Here is a 22,285-nt window from a genome sequence, read left to right as displayed (position 1 = left end):
GCGCTGCGGCTGGTGATTGGCTGATTCATCCGACCACCGGCAATCAGGAAGTGGATTGCGGCGGAGTCCAGAGCCGGTTACCTGAGGCCCCGGGGGAGCGGAGGAAGGTATGTACATCTTTATTTTTTACGGCCGGCACTATGGGGGACAATTTTTATGGTCTGGAGTTCTCCTTTAACCAAGTGTCTACACCTGCACCCTGTCCTTAAAGTGTAGCTCCCACCAAGTAATATATAATATAATCTGTCCCTACCTATTAGTAATCTAGCCCTAACCCCCTACCTGGCTTTAAAAAAAATTAAATCGCTTTAATAGAGCAGATTTAGTGCTTCTAAATCTGCTCTATAAAGCAGGGCAGGAAGCAGCGCGTCCCAGCAAGCGCAACGTCACTGATGCCTTGCTGGGCGCTTGCTTCCGCCCTCAGATCGTCTATGCAGCGCTTCTGTCGGGAGCGCGCATAGATGATCTGCCAGTAGCACGGCAGGCAGCTCCGGGGTCTCCTCCTCCCTGTTTACCTGTGCATGTGCTATCCAGGGAGGAGGAGTAGAGGAGCATCGCCGGCCTGCCGTGCACGATAATACTGCCGAGACCCGGGACCGATTACAATAATGGTAGCTATTCTAAATAACTTACCCATCCGGAGGATCAGCGCAGCAATGAGTGCGAGCGCTGCCTCCGGACAGGGTAACGTGGCGGGCGGGGCCGCGCGCGAGGCCAGTGGAGCTGGCCAATGCGCGTAGCCCCAGTTATCAGTGTGCTTGCTCTCGCCTGTTTGATTGATAGGCGGGAGCGAGCACAGCAGTGCCTGGATTTCGACTCATTGCCAGGCTGAAATGAGTCGAAATCCAGTAGTGACGTCACTGCTGAATGCATTCGGCCACTAGGAGGGCGACCCCTAGTGGCCGAATTTAAAAGTGATTTTAAACTTGTTTAAAATCACTTTTTTTAATTAAAGTATATTAGAGATATGTTGTAGTACTTAAGTACTACAACATATCAATTTTTTTACTTCATGACAGTGCCCATTTAAATATCAGCTCCTCCCTTGGTTCCCTGCCAGATCTTTGGTTACCTTGTGCCATAGTGAAAGTCTGTGTCCCTGTTACTGTGTGTCTGTTCCTTTCTACCTTACCTCCTCCACCTGTGTTACCTGCCCTGACCTACTGCCATCTTGCCACATCCTGCCAGTCTCTTTCTCTGCCATGCCACCTCCCAGCTACCTGTGTGGACAAGTTGTGCCAGGGGTAGCGACCTGGTTGCCGCCTGCCGCAAAAAAAAAAACATCTGGCTTTGCGTCGGGCTCTGATGAAAACTAGCAGCACCTTAGACTCCGCTCCCTGGCAAAGCTCACATCATTATCCACACAGGCCCAGAGGATCCACCACCTGCCGTGTCCCTTTACAATATTTTTCAACACAGTGAAATAAGGAAAAGTATAGTTATGTTACATTCAGTCACTAGGTGTCACTATAGTAACAGAAATGAGGAATGGTGATTATAAAGTATTAGGGATCCAACATTCTTATACATGTAGGAGTCAAAAGTTCCTAAGGAGCAGGACCTCAGGCTCTGTGCTTTCTGGCTGCAGTGTTGCTAGCTACAGCTCCATATGTATTCTTAGTTATGAGGATAACCTTGCCACAACAGATGAATCTAAGTTAGCTGTTGCGAGAATGCTTTATATTGCCAGAAAGCTCATAGCACATTATTGCCTTGACTAATCGCCTCCTTCCATGTAAAATCTTGTTGAATGGGTAAGTTGGATTATAGTGATGGAGAAAAACATTTACCTGTCGTACGGAGCTCAAAAAAAAATTGAAAAATATTGGCTTTGTTTAGATCAATACGGGCTATGGTTAGATTATTCTGGGCTAGCATTTTCTAACCTGACTACAATCCAAAAAGTGATCTCTACTGTTAGTGATGTTAGAGATTCTTAAGGAGACAGTGACCAACTAAAGGTGTAACATTCCTGACTGTGCTCAAGAGACAGTGTGATATCTGGATTTGCACAGAAGATTCAGTAAAGTGTTCACGTTGTTTTCACATTATCCTATTGTCTAGAAGTCTCATTCCTATACTTTGCACTACAAGCATAACTTATTTCATAGAAGCTTTGTTGGGGTCACAGGGGACCACCTTACACTACCCTGTCATGTGACACTAACATCTGTTCCCTACTGGACTACCACTGTCATCTAGCCTGCACTACAGCTTCCAAACAACACCAAACAAATAAGAGCTGACAAGGAGAAACCTACCACAAGGAGACAGACTGAAGCTGTATTACATAGGATCACACTGATACATGGGGTTTTCTAGGTAAGGACAAAAATAAATTATAGGATTTGTTTAGATGTTATTGTCATAATTACCACATTATTGTGTGTTACTTATGTGATAAGATCCCACTCAAGCTATGTCTTATGGTCTTCCCATAACAGCTGTAGATGTGGATCTTCTAATTTTTTGTCTTGTCCAACATGAAATGAAAGAAAGTTTGATACAATAGAAAGAAAGTTCTAGAAAAGCAGTTCTGAAGGCGGACTTTAAAAATAGCTTTGACAAGCTGACTGGACAGTATCAGATCTTGTCTTGTTAAGTCATGTGAAACCAACCTTTATCTAAAATTTTTAAGTTTAATGATCATTGAATGAATGAATAAATACATAAGTTATGATGACATTATGTTCAATTTCCAGGTTGGAAAAGCAAAGACCATATTCCCAGATTGGTTTCTGATTACCTGTCACATAAATTTAATCTGGATGGATTGGTGAGCCACACCTTGCCATTTCACCGCATCAATGAGGGGTTTCACCTTTTGCAATCTGGGCAGAGGTATAAACAATCATTTAAATTGTATACATTTTTTATCAATTTATCACATTTCTATTTACATATTCTCTACCAGATGTTTTTATTTTCTCAGGCATATACCAAACTTCCAATGTTTTCACCTTGCTTGCCCTATGTGAAGTTTATTAACCCCTTAACGACGCAGGACGTATATTTACGTCCTGCGCCCGCGATATGAAGCGGGATCGCGCCGCGATCCCACATCATATCGTGTCGGTCCTGGCGTTCATCAACGGCCGGGACCCGCGGCTAATACCACACATCGCCGATCGCATCGGCGATGTGTGGTATTAACCCTTTAGAAGCGGCGGTCAAAGCTGACCGCCGCTTCTAAAGTGAAAGTGAAAGTGACCCGGCTGCTCAGTGAAATCGCGGCATCCCGAACAGCTTGCAGGACACCGGGAAGGCCCTTACCTGCCTCCTCGGTGTCCGATTGGCGAATGACTGCTCCGTGTCTGAGATCCAGGCAGGAGCAGTCAAGCGCCGATAACACTGATCACAGGCGTGTTAATACACGCCTGTGATCTGTGTAAAAGATCAGTGTGTGCAGTGTTATAGGTCCCTATGGGACCTATAACACTGCAAAAAAAAAAGTGTTAATAAAGGTTATTTAACCCCTTCCCTAATAAAAGTTTGAATCACCCCCCTTTTCCCATAAAAAAAATAAAACAGTGTAAAAAAAATAAAAATAAACATATGTGGTATCGCCGCGTGTGTAAATGTCCGAACTATAAAAATATATAATTAATTAAACCGCACGGTCAATGGCGTACGCGCAAAAAAAATTCCAAAGTCAAAAAAAGCAAATTTTTGGTCACTTTTTATACCATTAAAAAATGAATAAAAAGTGATCAAAAAGTCCGATCAAAACAAAAATCATACCGATAAAAACTTCAGATCACGGCGCAAAAAATGAGTCCTCATACCGCCCTGTACGTGGAAAAATAAAAAAGTTATAGGGGTCAGAAGTTGACATTTTTAAACATATAAATTTTCCTGCATGTAGTTATGATTTTTTCCAGAAGTGCGACAAAATCAAACCTATATAAGTAGGGTATCATTTTAACCGTATGGACCTACATAATAATGATAAGGTGTAACTTTTACCGAAATATGCACTGCGTAGAAACGGAAGCCCCCGAAATTTACAAAATGGCGTTGTTTTTTTTTCGATTTTGTCGCAAAATGATTTTTTTTTTCCGTTTCGCCGTGCATTTTTTGGTAAAATGACTAATGTCACTGCAAAGTAGAATTGGTGACGCAAAAAATAAGCCATAATATGGATTTTTAGGTGGAAAATTGAAAGGGTTATGATTTTTAAAAGGTAAGGAGGAAAAAACGAAAGTGCAAAAACTGAAAAACCCTAAGTCCTTAAGGGGTTAAACTGCCATGGTATTTGTCTTTTGCCCTTTTTATCAGTGTTATTCTGCATACCAATGGCAAATAATGAGAATCCAAAAATTCAAAATGAAATACCTATTTTGTGATTAGCTGACATTATAAGGACAAATCGAGTTTCACATACGAAGTTGGCAGTAGTCATATGCTATATACAGTAGGGCTGCACAATGAAAGAAAAATGGTATATTGTGACCCCTTAGACACCCCCCCACCCCGACCCTTAGACCCCACCCCCCAAAAAAAATGTTTGCTGCAAAACTGAAAAAAAAAATAAAAAATTTCGTTTCTAAGCAGTGCATTTTTCAAAATTACACCTTCTCTAGGTACATATGAATAAAATGATACCCAACTTATATAGGTTTAATTTGTTCTACTTTTTTTTTTTTTTGTACGAAAATAAGTATGTTCAAAATATATTATTGAATTTTCCAAAAACAAGGCTGTATGAGGTTAACTTTTTTTGCGCCATAATCTGTATTTTTTATCGATACCATTTTTGCTTTGATGGGACTTTTTGATCGCTTTTTATAAATTTTTTATGATGTGTGAAGTTACCAAAAATACGTAATTCTGGACTTTTACATTTGCACCATTAACTATACGGTTTAATAAACATTATCTTTTAATAGTTTAGGCATTTACACAAGCGGTGACACCACATGTCTGTTTATTTTTGTTTATATTATTTTATTTAAAAAAGGCGATAAGGGGGTGATATCAAGTTTTATTAGAGAAGGTGCTTATTCAAGGGGTTATGCAAAAAAAGTAATATTTTAGTCAGTAGAAGGGTCGGGAATATGTGTGGTTTCATATAGTTTGGGTAGGGCCCTCTCTTAACAGTTGCTCCATAATGGGGGCAACTATTAATAGAGGGCCTATTCAAACTATATGGCGGCAAATATAAACAGAGGGGCCAACCAAAATTATATGTGGGGGGGGGGGGTGCCATAAAACTATATGAGGGCAACTGTTAGCAAAGAGGAGCCTACAACAACAAGATAGGGGCAACTTGCCCCCATACAGTTGTTGTAGGCCACTCTGTGGTGCTAATAGTTACCCCATATTGTTGAAGGTCTCAGCCTCAAGAAAAATTGCCCCAAGCAGCAGACCCCAACTGTCTTCCACTGCCATATACCCATACACTAATGCCCACACAGTTCCCCCATAGGCCCCCAGTCATATATATATTTGTTTTAAATAGACAGACAGAAACCTTGTCAGCGACAGTAACTAGTCGGAAGACTGTTCCACTCTCCTCTTCTCAGCATAGCCACAGCGCTGTTGAGATGACGTCAGGGCTGGCACGCTGGATGATAGCGCAGCCGACGTGCCTGCGCACAGCACGTTCGTTACACTCGTGCTTCTCGGCGGCCACTGCACCAGAGGTATGTACAACAGCACGGCGTGACATTGTGATTGACTGACTGACTGTACCGAATATGGTCAGTCTGTCATTCAATGTATAGTGGCGTCCCCCCCAGCCCTAGTATATAGCATATTTAGACACGGAACTATTGAAAAAAAAGATAAATGTTACACACACAGACATATAGAAACTCACATAGAGACAGACAGATAGATAAATAGATTTTCACATTTTAATTATTATGATCTATTTTAATTTTCTTTATTTCTTTTTTTAGCATTCGTACAATCTTGATGTTTTGAACTGAAGGTCTTGCATATGTCTGGAATTATCCTTTCTGCACATTAGAAGAAAACTGGAATATTTCTGTTTAATTCATTCCATAAATTAGTAATGTTGTTTTTATCCAATTAATATAATAAACGTTATAAACTCACTGTGGTAAAATAAATTATTGAGTGTATCAGTGCTTCATCAAATACCATTATATATATTTGCTTTTTAGTATGATATCATACTGTTGAGGTAATGTGTCACATTCCTAATAGAAAGGTATTAAAGAAAAACTATCAGCCAGTTCACCCACACTGGGTTATAGTGGGAGTGAACAGGAGTCCAACGAGGGGTCACTTACTTAAATATGTCCAGTAGGTCCTGAGATATGTCCCCAGTAGATCCTCTGCTGAATTCAGTGAATCGCCATAGGTGCGCCCCCTGTGCACGATTCACTGAATTCAGCAGAGGATCTTCTGGGGGACATATTTCAGGACCTATGACATAGTTAACCTCTTAAGGACCCAGCCATTTTACACCTTAGGACCTGAGCCATTTTTTGAACATCTGACCACTGTCACTTTAAACATTAATAACTCTGGAATGCTTTTAGTTATCATTCTGATTCCGAGATTGTTTTTTCGTGACATATTCTACTTTAACATAGTGGTAAAAAAAATTTGTAACTTGCATCCCTTCTTGGTGAAAAATGTGAAAATTTTATGAAAAATTTGAAAATTTAGCATTTTTCTAACTTTGAAGCTCTCTGCTTGTAAGGAAAATGGATATTCAAAATATTTTAATTTTTTTTCACATATACAATATGTCTACTTTATGTTTGCATCATAAAATTGACAAGTTTTTACTTTTGGAAGACACCAGAGGGCCTCAACGTTCAGCAGCAATTTTCCAATTTTTCACAAAATTTCAAAACTCACTATTTTTCAGGGACCAGTTCAGGTTTGAAGTGGATTTGAAGGGTCTTCATCTTAGAAATACCCCACAAATGACCCCATTATAAAAACTGCACCCCCCAAAGTATACAAAATGATATTCTGTCAGCCTTTTAACCCTTTAGGTGTTTCACAGGAATAGCAGGAAAGTGAAGGAGAAAATTCACAATCTTCATTTTTTACACTCGCATGTTCTTGTAGACCCAATTTTTGAATTTTTGCAAGGGGTAAAAGGAGAAAATGTATACTTATATTTGTAGCCCAATTTCTCTCGAGTAAGCACATACCTCATATGTCTATGTAAATTGTTCAGCGGGCGCAGTAGAGGGCTCAGAACCGAAGGAGGGACAAGGGGATTTTGGAGAGTACATTTTTCTGAAATGGTTTTTGGGGGGCATGTTGCATTTAGGAAGCCCCTATGGTGCCAGAACAGCAAAACAAAAACACATGCCATACCATTTTGGAAACAAGACCCCTTGAGGAACGTAACAAGGAATTAAGTGAGCCTTAATACCCCACATGTGTTTCACGACTTTTGCATTTGTAAAAAAATAAAATAAAATTTCACTAAAATGTGTGTTTCCCCCCAAATTTCACATGTTTGCAAGGGTTAATAGCAGAAAATACCCCCCAAAATTTGTAACCCCATCTCTTCAGAGTATGGAGGTACCCCATAAGTTGTCCTGAAGTGCACTACGGGCGAACTACAATGCTCAGAAGAGAAGGAGTCATATTTGGCTTTTTGAGAGCAAATTTTGCTCGGGGGCATGTCCCATTTAGGAAGCCCCTATGGTGCCAGGAGAGCAAAAAACCCCACATGGCATACCATTTTGGAAACTAGACCCCTTGAGGAACGTAACAAGGAATGTGAGCCTTAATACCCCACAGGGGTTTCACGACTTTTGCATACGTAAAAAAAAAAAAATAATTTCACTAAAATGGGTGTTTCCCCCCAAATTTCACATTTTTGCAAGGGTTAATAGCAAAAAATACCCCCCAAAATTTGAAACCCCATCTCTTCTGAGTATGGAGGTACCCCATAAGTTGACCTGAAGTGCACTACGGGCGAACTACAATGCTCAGAAGAGAAGGAGTCATATTTGGCTTTTTGAGAGCAAATTTTGCTCGGGGGGCATGTCACATTTTGGAAGCCCCTATGGTGCCAGGACAGCAAAAAACCCCACATGGCATACCATTTTTGGAAACTAGACCCCTTGAGGAACGTAACAAGGAATGTGAGCCTTAATACCCCACAGGGGTTTCACGACTTTTGCATACGTAAAAAAAAAAAAAAAATGGCACTAAAATGGGTGTTTCCCCCCAAATTTCACATTTTTGCAAGGGTTAATAGCAAAAAATACCCCCCAAAATTTGAAACCCCATCTCTTCTGAGTATGGAGGTACCCCATAAGTTGACCTGAAGTGCACTACGGGCGAACTACAATGCTCAGAAGAGAAGGAGTCATATTTGGCTTTTTGAGAGCAAATTTTGCTCGGGGGCCATGTCACATTTAGGAAGCCCCTATGGTGCCAGGACAGCAAAATAACCCCCACATGGCATACCATTTTGGAAACTAGACCCCTTGAGGAATGTTACAAGGGGTACAGTGAGCATTTACCCCCACTGGTGTCTGTCAGACCTTTGGAACAGTGGTCTGTACAACATTTTTAATTTGCACAGCCCACTGTTCCAAAGATCTGTCAGACACCTGTGGGGTGTAAATTCTCACTGCACCCCTCATTACATTCCGTGAGGGGTGTAGTTTCCGAAATGGGGTCACATGTGGGGTGTAGTTTTTTTTTGCGTTTGTCAAAACCGCTGTAACAATCAGCCACCCCTGTGCAAATCACCTCAAATGTACATGGTGCACTCTCTCTTCTGGGCCTTGTTGTGCGCCCCCAGAGCACATTGTGCCCACATATGGGGCATCTCCATAGTCGGGAGAAATTGCATTACAAATTTTGGGGGGCTTTTTTCCCTTTTACCTCTTGTCAAAATGAAAAATATAGGGCAACACCAGCATGTTAGTGTAAAAAATTTATTTTTTTACACTAACATGCTGGTGTAGACCACAACTTCACTTTTTTTTATAAGGGGTGAAAGGAGAAAAAGCCCCCCAAAAATTATTAGGCAATTTCTCCCGAGTACGGCGATACCCCATATGTGACCCTAAACTGTTGCCTTGAAATACGACAGGGCTCCAAAGTGAGAGCGCCATGCGCATTTGAGGCCTAAATTAGGGATTTGCATAGGGGTGGACATAGGGGTATTCTACGCCAGTGATTCCCAAACAGGGTGCCTCCAGCTGTTGCAAAACTCCCAGCATTCTTGGACAGTTAACGGCTGTCCAGCAATACTGGGAGTTGTTGTTTTGCAACAGCTGGAGGCTCCATTTTGGAAACAATGGCGTACCAGACGTTTTTCATTTTTATTGGGGAGGGGAGGGGGGCTGTGTAGGGGTATGTGTATATGTAGTGTTTTTTACTTTTTATTTTCTTTTGTGTTAGTGTAGTGTAGTGTTTTTAGGGTACAGTCACATGGGCGGGGGGTTAAAGCGAGTTTCCCGCTGCGAGTTTGAGCTGCCGCGCAAAATTTGCTGCATCGCACACTTGCAGCCTGATACTCACTGTAAGCCCCCTGCCCATGTGAATGTATCCTGTACATTCACAGGGGGGGACCTCCAGCTGTTGCAAAACTACAACTCCCAGCATGCACAGTCTATCAGTGCATGCTGGTAGTTATAGTTTTGCAACAGCTGGAGGCACACGGGTTGGGAAACACTGAGTTAGGAAACAGACAATGTTTCCCAACCTGTGTGCCTCCAGCTGTTGCAAAACCACAACTCCCAAACATTCTCAGGCATGCTGGGAGTAGTAGTTCGTCAACATCTTTAGAGCCAGATGTTGCCAAACTACAACTCCCAGCATGCTTAGAGTTGTAGTTTTGCAACATCTGGAGGACTACAGTTTGCAGACCACTAATACAGTGGTTCTCAATCTGTGCCCTTCCAGATGTTACAGAACTACAACTCCCAGCATGCCTGGACAGTAAGGGCATGCTGAGGATGTGTAGTTTTGCAACATCTGGAAGGGCAGTGGCGTTGCGACCCGGGTGCGGGGGGTGCGGCCCGCACCGGGTGACACCAACCTAATGGGGTGACACCAAGACGCTCCGTAGCCCCACCCCCCCCCAGCTACACAGACCCCCCCCATCTGTGCCCAACCGGCCTCCCATCCGTCAGCACACACCCCCACCCCGCGCTGTGTGTGCGGTGCGCCCGTCCGTCAGCAACCCCCCTCTTTCTCCTGCACTGTGCGCCCGTCCATCATCACACCCCCCCTCACCTTCACCAGCATTGTGCCCGGCCTCCGCTCCCACGTCTGCGCCGGCCTGACGTCACACCGCATGGCCGCGCAGGAGGACGTCAGTTACGTCACTCGCACGGCGCCCGGTGAGAAGGAGCGCTGCGCTGGATGGGTGAGTGTGTGTGTTTGTCTCTATCTATGTTTGTGTATGTGACTGTGTGTGTGTATGAGACTCTGTGTGTGTGTGACTGTGTGACTCTGTGTGTGTGTGTGTGACTGTGTGTGTGTGTCTGTGAGTGTGTGTGTCTCTCTGACTGTGTGTGTTTGTGTGTGTCTCTCTCTCTGTGTTGTATGTCTTTTTTGTGTGTGTGTGTGTGTGGGGGGGGGGGGGGTGGTGGTATAACCAGCAATCTATTGTGGGGAGACTTTGACCCATTGTGGGGAACCTGCAAGGGAACCTGCGGCCTAATGTGGGGAAACTACTAACAAGTGTGGGGAGTCTATGCTACCTTATGTGGGGAGTCTATGCTACCTTATGTGGGGAGTCTATGCTACCTTATGTGGGGAATCTGTGCTACCTAATGTGGGGAAATTGATACCTAATGTGGGGAATCTGTGCTACCTAATTTGGGGAAATTGCTACCTAATGTGGGGTAACTGGTACCTACCTAATGTGGGGGAACTGGTACCAAATGTGGGGAATCTATGCTGCCTAATGTGGGGAATAGATGCTACCTAATGTGGGGAAACTGCGACCTACCTAATGCGGGGTAACTGCTGCCTACCTAATGCTCCCCCCTGGCAGTAGCACCCTCATCATCCACCAGCAACACCCCCCCCCAGCAGCACCTCCATCAGCAGATCCTGATGGTGGATGATGGCGGTGCTCCTGCCAGGAGGATGATCCTGCGGATGGATGATGGGGATGATACTGCCAGGGGGGATGGCCAGTAGCACACTCATCATCCTCCAGCAACACCCCCCGAGTAGTAGCACCCCCATCATCCACTAGCAACACCACCAATACCCCCCTCCCGTCGTAATAGCATCAGCTAACGGATGTTGAGGGGTGTTACTGCGGTTGTGGTATTATATTCAGAGGGTGCACTATATGGCAACGTTATATTCAGAGGGCACAGTTTGTTGTAATATTATATTCAGAGGGCGCAGTTTGTGGTAGTATTATTAGAGATGAGCGAACTTACAGTAAATTCGATTCGTCACAAACTTCTCGGCTCGGCAGTTGATGACTTATTCTGCGTAAATTAGTTCAGCCTTCAGGTGCTCCGGTGGGCTGGAAAAGGTGGATACAATCCTAGGAAAGAGTCTCCTAGGACTGTATCCACCTTTTCCAGCCCACGGGAGCACCTGAAAGCTGAACTAATTTATGCAGGAAAATTATCAACTGCCGAGCAGAGAAGTTTGTGACGAGTTGAATTTACTGTAGTTTGCTCATCTCTAAGTATTATATTCAGAGGGCGCAGTGGGTGGTAGTATTATATTCAGAGGGTACAGTATGTGGCGGTATTATATTCAGGGGTACAGTATGTGGCAGATTTATATTCAGGGGTACAGTATGTGGCAGATTTATATTCACGGGTACAGTATGTGGCAGATTTATATTCAGGGGTACATTATGTGGCAGATTTATATTCAGAGGGTACAGTATGTGGCAGATTTATATTCAGAGGGTACAGTATGTGGCAGATTTATATTCAGAGGGCGCAGTTTGTGGTAGTATTATATTCAGAGGGTACAGTATGTGGTAGTATTATATTCAGTGGGTACAGTGTGTGGCGGTATTATATTCAGGGGTACAGTATGTGGCAGATTTATATTCAGAAGGTACAGTATGTGTTGGTATTATATTCAGAATGTACAGTGTGTGGTAGTATTATATTCAGTGGGTATGGTGTATGGAAGGTTTATAATCAAAGAGTATAGTGTATAGTAGTATTATATTTAGAGGATACAGTGTCTGGCAGGTTTATAATAATAATTGTTTTCATATAGAGGATGAGAATGCGCTGACATAGTGAGGAGACGTCTGGGCGTCACATTCTGCAGAGAGAAGTTTTAGCTGGATCAAGTCCTGGCGGTATGTACCATCTGAATTAGATAAGGGAAGACTATAGAGAAGACGTCACTTGTAGTCACTGATATCATTGTACATTCTCCTCACGATAGAGAAGACGTCACCTGTAGTCACTGATGTCATTGTGTATTCTCCTCACTATAGAGAAGACGTCCCCTGTAGTCAGATATCATTGTGTATTCTCCTCACTATAGAGAAGATGTCACCTGTAATCACTGATATCATTGTGTATTCTCCTCACTATAGGGAAGACGTCACCTGTAGTCACTGATATCATTGTGTATTCCCCTCACTATAGAGAAGACGTCACCTGTAGTCACTGATATTATTGTGTATTCTCTTCACTATAGAGAAGACGTCACCTGTAGTTACTGATATCATTGTGTATTCTCCTCACTATAGAGAAGACGTCACCTGTAATCACAGATATCATTGTGTATTCTCCTCACTATAGAGAAGACGTCACCTGTAGTCACTGATACCATTGTACATTCTCCTCTCTACATCAGAGCTGTAGTCACTTGTCAGTTCTACAGTTAGGTCAGTGAAACTACAACTCCCAGCATAACCTCACCACTGCTCAAAGGGGTACTCTATTGGAAAACATTTTTTTTAATCAGCTGGTGCTACAAAGTTAAACAGATTTGTAAATTACTTCTATTTAAAAATCTTAATCCTTCCAGTACTTATTAGCTGCTGTATAAGCGATTCACAGGAAGTTATTTTCCTTTTTAATTTATTTTCTGTCTGACCACAGTGCTCTGTGCTGAAACCTCTGTCCATGTCAAGAACTGTCCATAGTAGGAGCAAATCCCCATAGCAAACCTATCCTGCTCTGGACAGTTCCTGACATGGACAGAAGTGTCAGCAAATAGCACTGTGGTCAGACTGGAAAGAACTACACAACTTCCTGTGGAGCATACACCAGCTTATAAGTACTGTAAGTATTAAGATTTTAAATAGAAGTAATTTAAAAATCTGTTTAACTTTCTGGCACCAGTTGATATAAAAGTAAATGTTTTCCAGTGGAGTACCCCTTTAAGTAATTCTGGGAGCTGTATATTTCAATGGTGAAAACTTCTTTAACACTTTCCCATTCTGTGGCAACTGGTATATCTGATTATTATACTGGGATTTCTCACAATGCGCTACAACAGTGGTGTCTGTCACAACAGGCTAAAAACTTACTGGGGGGGGGGAGGTATGGGGGTGACACCATTTTCTACCGCACCGGGTGACACCAACCCTAGCAACGCCACTGTGGAAGGGCACAGTGGTCACCAAACTGTGGACCTCCAGATGTTGCAAAACTGCAACTCCCAGCATGCCCAGACGCCAAGGGCTGTCTGGGCATGCTGGGAGTTGTAGTTTACAGGGTCCCATTACAGCAATGCATGTCGCTCTACAGCGACGTGCATTGCTGTAAAGGGCCCGACCGCGGCTGAAGATCAACTCACCTGTCGCCGCCGCTGCCATCTTCCTCGCCGGGATTCGGGTCTTCAGGGACGAGGTAAGTACCGGGGCCTGTCCCCAGCACTCCCCCGTCCCCCGCCGGGCAGGGGCCGGGCAGGGTGGGAGGAAGTAACCACCCACCCCCCCCCCCTGCGATTGGTCGGTTAACTAACTGCAGCTCAGTCGGGCTGATCGGGACTATCGCGATAAAATTGCGATGTCCCGATCAGCTAGGACGTGAGCGGAGGTCCCCTTACCTTGCCACGTCGAATCGGCGTTTGATTGCTCCAAGCCTCAGCTACAGGCTTGAGCAATCAACCCCCTATAACGCTGATCCATGCAAAGCTATTGCTTTGCAGGGGTTAGTGTAAAAGTTCAGTGTGTGTAGTGTTATAGCCACCTATGGGAGCTATAACACTGCAAAAGAAGTGAAAAAAAAAAGTTAATAAAGGTCATTTAAAAGGTCCCTAATAAAAGTTCCCATAAAAAAAAACTGTGTAAATAAAAATAAATAAACATATGTGGTATTGCTGCGTGCGTAAATGTCCGAACTATAAAAATATATAATTAATTAAACCGCACGGTAAATGGCGTACACGCAAAAAAATTCAAAAGTCCAAAATAGCGTATTTTTGGTCACTTTTTATATCATGAAAAAATAATAAAAGCGATCAAAAAGTCAGATCAATACAAAAATGGTACCGATTAAAACTTCAGAACACAGCGCAAAAAATGAGCTATCATACCGGCCTGTACGCGGAAAAGTAAAAATGTTATAGGGGTCAGAAAATGAGAATTTTTAACGTATACATTTTCCGGCATGTAGTTAGGATTTTTTTACAGAAGTACGGCAAAATCAAACCTATATAAGTAGGGTATCATTTTAACTATATGGATCTACAGAATAAATATAAGGTGTCATTTCTACCGAAAAATGCACTGCGTAGAAACGGGAGCCCCCAAAAGTTCAAAAAAGAAATTTTTTCTTAAATTTTGTCGCACAATGAATTTTTTTTTCCGTTGTGCTGTGGATTTTTTTTGGAAAAATGACTAATGTCACTGCAAAGTAGAATTGGTGGCGCAAAAAATAAGCCATAATAAACGTTTTTTTTTTACACTTTATTAGTCCCCTTCGGGAACTTTTAGGAGGAATCATTATATTCCTCATACAGATCAATATAGTTCCATAAAACTCTGCACTTGATTGCTAAAACCTGGTTCAGCCAGGCTTTATCAATCCGAATGTCGGGACCAGCACAGAAGGAGAGGTAAGCCCTCCAGCTACCTCAGCAGTAGATCATCAATCCCCACCCCCCCCCCCGTGATCTCGCTGCGGGGGGGGGGTAGTTAGTTACTTAAACACTTGATTGCTATGCACAGGACCCCTCGCGAGACCTAGAATGGGGACTCAACACCTCAGAATGGAGCAGTGAGTTGCGCATGCATGTTGCTGCTTTATTCATTATTAATGGAGCTGATAGAGTAAGGCTCCTTTCACACTATGACTGTGCTCCATTACAAACGGACGTTAATGGCTTTTTTTATTTATTTTTCCTTTCAATTTTTTTTTTTTCACCTTTGGCTGCCATTAATGTCCGTTATTGTAACGGAGCATAACGGGAGTTATAACGGGCAAAGAGGATCCCATTCACTTGAATGGGATTCCTCTAACATCTGTTAGAACTTCTGTTATTGCGCCGAAGATAGCGGGAGAAAAAGACGTGACATGCACAACATTTTCTTACGCTATCTTCCTAACGGACGTCACCTACTGGAAGAAAATGGATAATGTGAAAGGAGCCTTAGCCATGTGACTCACAACTCCATTAAAAAGGTAAGGTTGGTGTCCCCCAATCTCAAAAGGAAAGTGGGTCCCAGCAGTCAGACCACAGTGATCTGTCATGTATCCTATATCCTGTTCATAGCGGATAAATGTTTTTTTTGTTTTTTGGAATACCCCTTTTATTAAACCATATCATTTTAATTGCACATCACTACTCATCATTTCTCATTACACATATTTATCTATAAAGGTCAGATAATCCCAGGTTATGACGACCCAATGATGATGTTGGTTTTTGACGATTATCCTTTTTTTTCTTTAGTTTTTTTTTGTTTATTGAAATAATTTTCCATATTACAACAGAACATTCCATATTACAACCATTAATAATGGACATTACATATTATAAATATCACCCCTCCCCAACCTCTCAGCAGGGGGGGGTTCATAAATTTTGTTCTAACTCCATTTTCCACATTCATTCTCTACTTTTTCGATAGTTTTTTTTCCTTTTATACTAGATTAACCCATAGTTTTTAACCAATTTTAACCAATTTCCGCCATACTTTGTTACTCGGAGGCACTTTTGAAATCCATACATTCAATACAATAATTCTTGCCATAGATCATTTTAAGATAACATCTCTATATTCTCTACATACAATCCCAATACTTATAATTCCCACTTTACCCTAGACAGGGAGCAACACTCCAAAATCTTCCCTACTTTTTTCAAACACATTCTGCCAAAATGTTTGTACTACTCGGCATTCCTATAACATATGCTGTATCTCTGCCCCTTCCTCAGCACATTTTGGACATTTAAACTCTAACCTATAACCCATCTTAAACAGTGCTACTGGTGTAAAGTGTAATCTATGTGCAATTTTCAATAAAAAAAATTCTGTGGTTTAAATTCACTGAAGCCTTATTAACATCTCCCATCGCCTCTATCCATTTTTCCCTACTCCTAGGTAGATTGTATACACTAGTGCTTTTAATCAAATATACATTTTCTCACCCCTTTGTCTTCTGTATTCCCCCTAAATATAGGGGGAAATACTACCTCCCATCTGTCATTGTCCTTTTCTTTCAGAAAAGCATCTTTAATTTGTATATATGCAAACCTTAATTCCTCTCCTACTCCAAACTGTGCCTTCATTTCAGACCAACTTAATACTACTCTATTGTGGACTGTTTGTTTAACTCTATTTTTTACCTTCCCTTTTCCATTTTACAAAATCCTGCCATTTTGTAAACTCTACTAAAACAAATTTTTCACCACAGTGGCGTGAAACAAAAGCCACCAGTAATTTTCTTCATAAAAACCTATATTTTGTCCAATAATCTAAAGAAAGCAAATGATTTCTCCCAAACGTCTCAGTCAAAGTTCCAGCTTCCATTATTTCAAGGATATGTCAAGGATATTTTTAAAGAGAAACTGACCGAATACGTTGGCTTATAGTGCGGGTGAACCTTAGTAAAATGATGTCTTACAGAAATTGGTGATGGCATTTACAAGATATGGCCCCTGTTTCTGTATTGCTACAGCTCTTTTCTGTGCAATGGAGGTGGGCAGACGGCTTGATGAGCTTTCCTGCCTCCTTTCTATTCCACGTAATGCCCACCCCTGATACGAATATTCAATTTTCTTCACTGCCCTCAAGTAAGCTCTCTGCTATTATAGCAGAGCGCAGGTGCCGCTCTTCTGGGTGTAGCGAGGGAGTGGCACCCTGCTACAATAGCAAAGATTCAGGTGATTCAGATTCAGCCATGATTCAGCCAATAAGCAGCTTGGACATTTCTGTCCCAGTGATTTGCTCATCTGGCAGTTAGTGCTGTCCAGCACCAGTGCGTCTCGGAAGGTGGAGGCTACAGCTCTCAGGGGAGAAGAAGTTGACTGGTAAGTTGAGCTGCAAAAGTCGAGCTCCATCCAAGAGATTGCAGGGGGACTTCCTGCAATTACACTTTGGATAGGGGATAAGTTTTTCAAAACAGGAGTACCCCTTTAATTACAAGTCCACAGTTTCCTTTTAGTCCACTCCTCTGTACTTAGGTCCGCTTTTGTATATTTCTCTGGCTAATGCTAGGACTCTTCATTATTCAATGTGGGTTAACAACCATGAGTGTGTTTCTTAGGCCTTCTGGAAATCAGTGGTGTATGATCATCATCCATCATATTCAGCTGAGCACTGTACATTTTTCTTTCTTTCTAACCCTTACATACAGGAACACTAGTATTCAGCAATACCATATCCATTGGAATCTGGAAGCACAGACCTTCAACTGTTCTTAATATTAAACGCATGCCTATATGTTTTATCATAACTACAGGACTCAATTTGAAGTCTGCCACACACTAAATATCATCATCTCAGGCTACCACGTTACCTGTGGCTCTATCACATAGCTACACTGACTTAGCAGCTAGGAGCTTAGTCCATTCAAACAAATGTTATCAATGAGGATTTTTTTTACAGATCTCTGATTCCATCACCTATTGTTTCCCATCATGGTTATTTTGTCGCTCAATATTTTCTTCACAAATATGTTGCATATTTGATCAACAAAACCAGGTTGCTTGAAATCGGATGCAAAGTTCTATCTTTGGTTTTAACCCTTTGTTGTAACTATTGGAACTCCCATGTTGGAGTCATTTTTATTAATGCAACACACCTGGAGTGTCATCTTTTTAGCTATACTGGTTACCATAGAACGTATCTTTTGACAAAGAGCGCATGCCCTCGAAACGCGTCAAGATTGCACATACCTTGTGAATTGTGTTTTGCCATGCTATCTTTATAGAGGATCTAATAAAGCTGTGGATTTCGTCAAGTGCTGGATCATTTTGTTTTCTTTCTTCATTGTTGGACACACGGAGCCTGGATGAGGATCCGCGCACGACATCAAGAGGGTGAGCTGGATTTTCCTTTACTTTCTTGAATTTTAGCATGATATAGGCTCTACTGAGCTCCCCTATAACACAGCATCTCCTCTCACGCACCTTATTTCAGCTGGCACTCACATCACTCGGTTTGGTTTAATTCAAGCAGCCATACCTCCCACCAACATGTCTCAATCTGGGCGGAACAGGTCTCATAAAGCAGCTCAGCTATTTTCTGGCTCTGGAAATGGAGCTAACACTATAGTGGACTTTAAAGTATTGCTGCATGACCTAGAAAAATTGCTCAACCAGGAGACTGGTATTTGGAGGGACCAGGAAACAATTAAAAATTATCTTGAAAAACGTATGATCCCACGAGGGCTAAGAATCAAAAAAATACCCACCACTGTTTTTTGCCAAGAGATGATTGATGAATGGAACGAAGCACTCACTACATGTTCTTTTAAATTAATGAACATCATACAGAAATACAAAATGAATAAATTACAAAAAATAGAAATAGCAATTGCAAAACTACAAGAGGAAGCTTCATTATTCAAGGATCTAAATTAATATGAGGACCTGATGCAAAAAACAAATGACAACATTGATAAACTAGAAGAATACATCATGCAAACTAAAAAGATTAAATACAAACGTGACTTAAACGACTATGCATTGAATCAAGTGTACGAATGGGGACGCTGGGAAAAACCGGACACAACTCCGAGATCCACCCTTAAAACCAAAAAGAGAAATCAACAAACAAAAACACCACTTACTGAAAAACCGCATGTGACATTCAGTTCATCTGAACATGAATCTGATGCAGGAGCAAGTTCGGTATCTGAAAAACCCACCCCACATCAGGACAGTAGGATGGCTTATTTTCGGAAGGCCATGAAACCCTATGTCAAATCCAAACCAAATAGAAAATAAGAAGAGGTGGTCGCAAACATCGCAAATCTATTCGTTATATAGGACAGTCTAATATTGACTCACAGGACAATCCTCCAGTCTTGAAAACAAGGGGTGTTTTAAATTTGTCCTCTAAGAATCTTACTGAACATCAGATTTCTTTATTAGAACGTGGTTTAAATTTTTCTCCTACCAACACTCTTGATGTTTATTCTACCTTGTGTGACATAAATAGATTTGTGTGCATACTTACTGTTAAATAAAAAAAATTTTATTCAGAATCTGCTGTTGTGGAATTCCTTCAGGAGGAATCCAATGAACATAGGGGTAAGGATTTTCACGAGCAGCAAGCTCTGGTGGCATTGCGCGATCTGACAGAGTTGGATCACACACCTCCTTCAGTATCCCATAACAACAAGTTCATCACCAAAAACCCATATCCTTTACAATCCAGAACTGAGGGTATGGATACATTTCAAAAACAGGTTGAGAAAGATTTGGTGGATCTAAAAAATACATTAAATTCACAACCCTTGCACAGACATAATTTAAATGTTCAGGAGCGCATTGCTCTAAAGGAATTGCAATCCTAAAACAATATAATTATTAAAATGTCTGACAAGGGGGGTCTGGTAACTGTCATGAATAAAGATGATGACATACTTGCCATTCAAAAACCATTGTCAGACACCACTGTTTATTGTAAGCTAAAGTGTGACCCCACCAAATCTTTCCAACATGAACTAAAGGCCCTACTTACAGAGGTAGTGGTATATGGAATTCTCAAAGAAAAGGAGGTTGAATACTTATCTGTTGAATACGCCAAAACTCCTTTTATGCATGCATTACCGAAAACTCACAAGGGCCTGGATCCTCTGAGTATGAGACCAATCGTCTCCAGCATTGGATCGATGTCTGAATGTATATCCTCATGGCTTGATCTCTTACTTCAACCTTTGGTCAAAAGAGTACCAGGATATCTCCAGGACTCTAAGGACATCCTAGGCAATCTCCACATACTCGTGTGGCAAGATGATTGTCATTGGCTAACTTGTGACGTCACTTTGTTATACACGAGTATCCCATGGGGAATTGCCATGGATGCCCTTAAATTCCATCAAAATATAGCCACTATACCCCAGACTTGATTGGTTTTATCCTGAAAGTAACCTGGTTTTTGATCACACATCATTTTTTCACGTTTGATTCAATTTTTTTTTTACAGTGCAGTGGAGTTTCAATGGGGGCCCGGCATTCCCCTTCACTCACGAATCTAACAATGTCGCACTAGGGGGAGTTGTGTATTTACACGGTGTCCAATCCATTTTCCAGCCACTTAAAGTGGTACGGGAGATACATAGATGACCTCCTCCTTATTTGGAGGGGGGACATCTCTCCTGTACCACTTTTTGTGGACTAGCTCAACTCCAATTCTTTCAATCTCAAATTTACTTTTGAGCTCCATTCTGACAGTGCGGCATTCTTGGACTTGTGTTTGACGGGCAATGTTGGTTTCCCCATTGTCTCTTTCACCTTTCGCAAACCTCTTTCAGGTAACACCATACTAAGTGCAGATTCTAATCATCCTCCACATACAGTAAAAGCCATCCCCGCAGGGGAATTAACCAGACTTAGATGTAATTGTTCTGATATTAATGAATTTAAACAAGAGTCCACACAACTGGCATGCAGACTACGATTGCGTGGCTATACAAATAAACATTTACATACTGCATACCAACGGGTCATCAAAAAAGATAGACAAAATCTATTATGTAGACATTACAATTCCAATCATACCAATACTTGTACTCCTGGTCACATGTCGATCCCGGTCTTAAGTGTTACTAAAACACCACAATTCAAAGATGTCAAACGTATCATTCACAACAATTTACATCTCTTGAAAGATGACCACTGTTTATCAGATATACTTAAGAAAGGATGTCGCATAGTATCAAAAAGAGCCCCCACTTTGGGCGATTTATTATCTCCTTGTATGATCACTTCCCAATCACAGGGAACTTCGAATTGGTTATGCACCACAGGCTTTTACACATTTACATGTAATGTGTGTCGTACATGTAAATTTGTCAAAGTGTGCAAGAATTTTCATAATGCTGATGAGACAAAATCCTATACCATCAAATCATATCTTAACTGCAATACAACCAACTGCATTTATGTCATCGAATGTCAAACAAGTTCCAAGCAATATGTTGGTTGCACCACACGTAAATTGAAAATTCGGTTCTTGGAACATGTCAATGACATTACTAACACCAGCATCAGAACTCGATCTAGTGCTTCATTACACTTCATACAGGAACACAATAGGAACATACAGTCAATCCGAGTATTTGCCATAGAGAAGGTGGGCATGAACATGAGAGGAGAGGTGGAGACACACAGCACAAACTCATGGATCAGGAGGCATTCTGGCAGTTTACATTAAACTCTAGAATGCCCCATGGTTTGAACCTAAGAAAGGAATTTCTTTTTCATTATTAACTTCATCTGTTTGAATAGGACAAGTTAGTAATAATTTCAGATATGGACATAATAATAGTAAATACTTACTACATATGTTTAATATTGTTATAATATTTGTCCATATGCATACATTTTCACATCTCTTTTTTCCATATACATACGGTAAATCATATGTTGGAATTAATATTCCCTGACATACACTAACTCTTACACATGGACAAAATAAATAGTGAATATTTATCACATATATTCAATATCATTTCAATAGTTATCCATGTTTAAAAGCTTTTATATATATTTTCCCTATAGACATATACTATACTTTGTAATTGTATTGTTCCCGACATCCACTAACTCATTACACATCATTTTCAATATTCATCCTCACATGCATTTGTTGCAGTTCACACGGTGCGTTACACCTTGTGTTTCTTTGCAACAACATTCATACTTCATATTATTTCTGTTAACAAATATTTATACACATGCTGCACCTCATTAT

The 22,285-nt window shown here is 41.4% G+C and overlaps 1 protein-coding gene across 4 annotated transcripts in view; it reads left to right on the top strand.

Annotated features, from left to right (window-relative positions):
• Positions 1–6,071, top strand: part of LOC130362402 (alcohol dehydrogenase 1-like) — a 38,288-nt gene extending 32,217 nt beyond the window's left edge. For 2 of the 4 annotated variants that reach the window (XM_056566802.1, XM_056566826.1), the window contains 3 exons: positions 2,703–2,841; positions 5,462–5,645; positions 5,904–6,071. In XM_056566802.1, the coding sequence (XP_056422777.1) occupies positions 2,703–2,841; positions 5,462–5,645; positions 5,904–5,933 (353 nt within the window). In that variant the 3' untranslated portion in view covers positions 5,934–6,071. The remainder of the gene's footprint in view (positions 1–2,702; positions 2,842–5,461; positions 5,646–5,903) is intronic. The other 2 variants (XM_056566809.1, XM_056566815.1) reach the window with 1 other exon arrangement.
• Positions 6,072–22,285: the final 16,214 nt, after the last annotated feature.

This window comes from Hyla sarda, chromosome 1, assembly GCF_029499605.1.
Source record: "Hyla sarda isolate aHylSar1 chromosome 1, aHylSar1.hap1, whole genome shotgun sequence".
Lineage (NCBI taxonomy): Eukaryota > Metazoa > Chordata > Amphibia > Anura > Hylidae > Hyla > Hyla sarda.
Note: the sequence above shows the minus strand (reverse complement) of the source record. Positions and strands in the feature narration are given on the sequence as shown.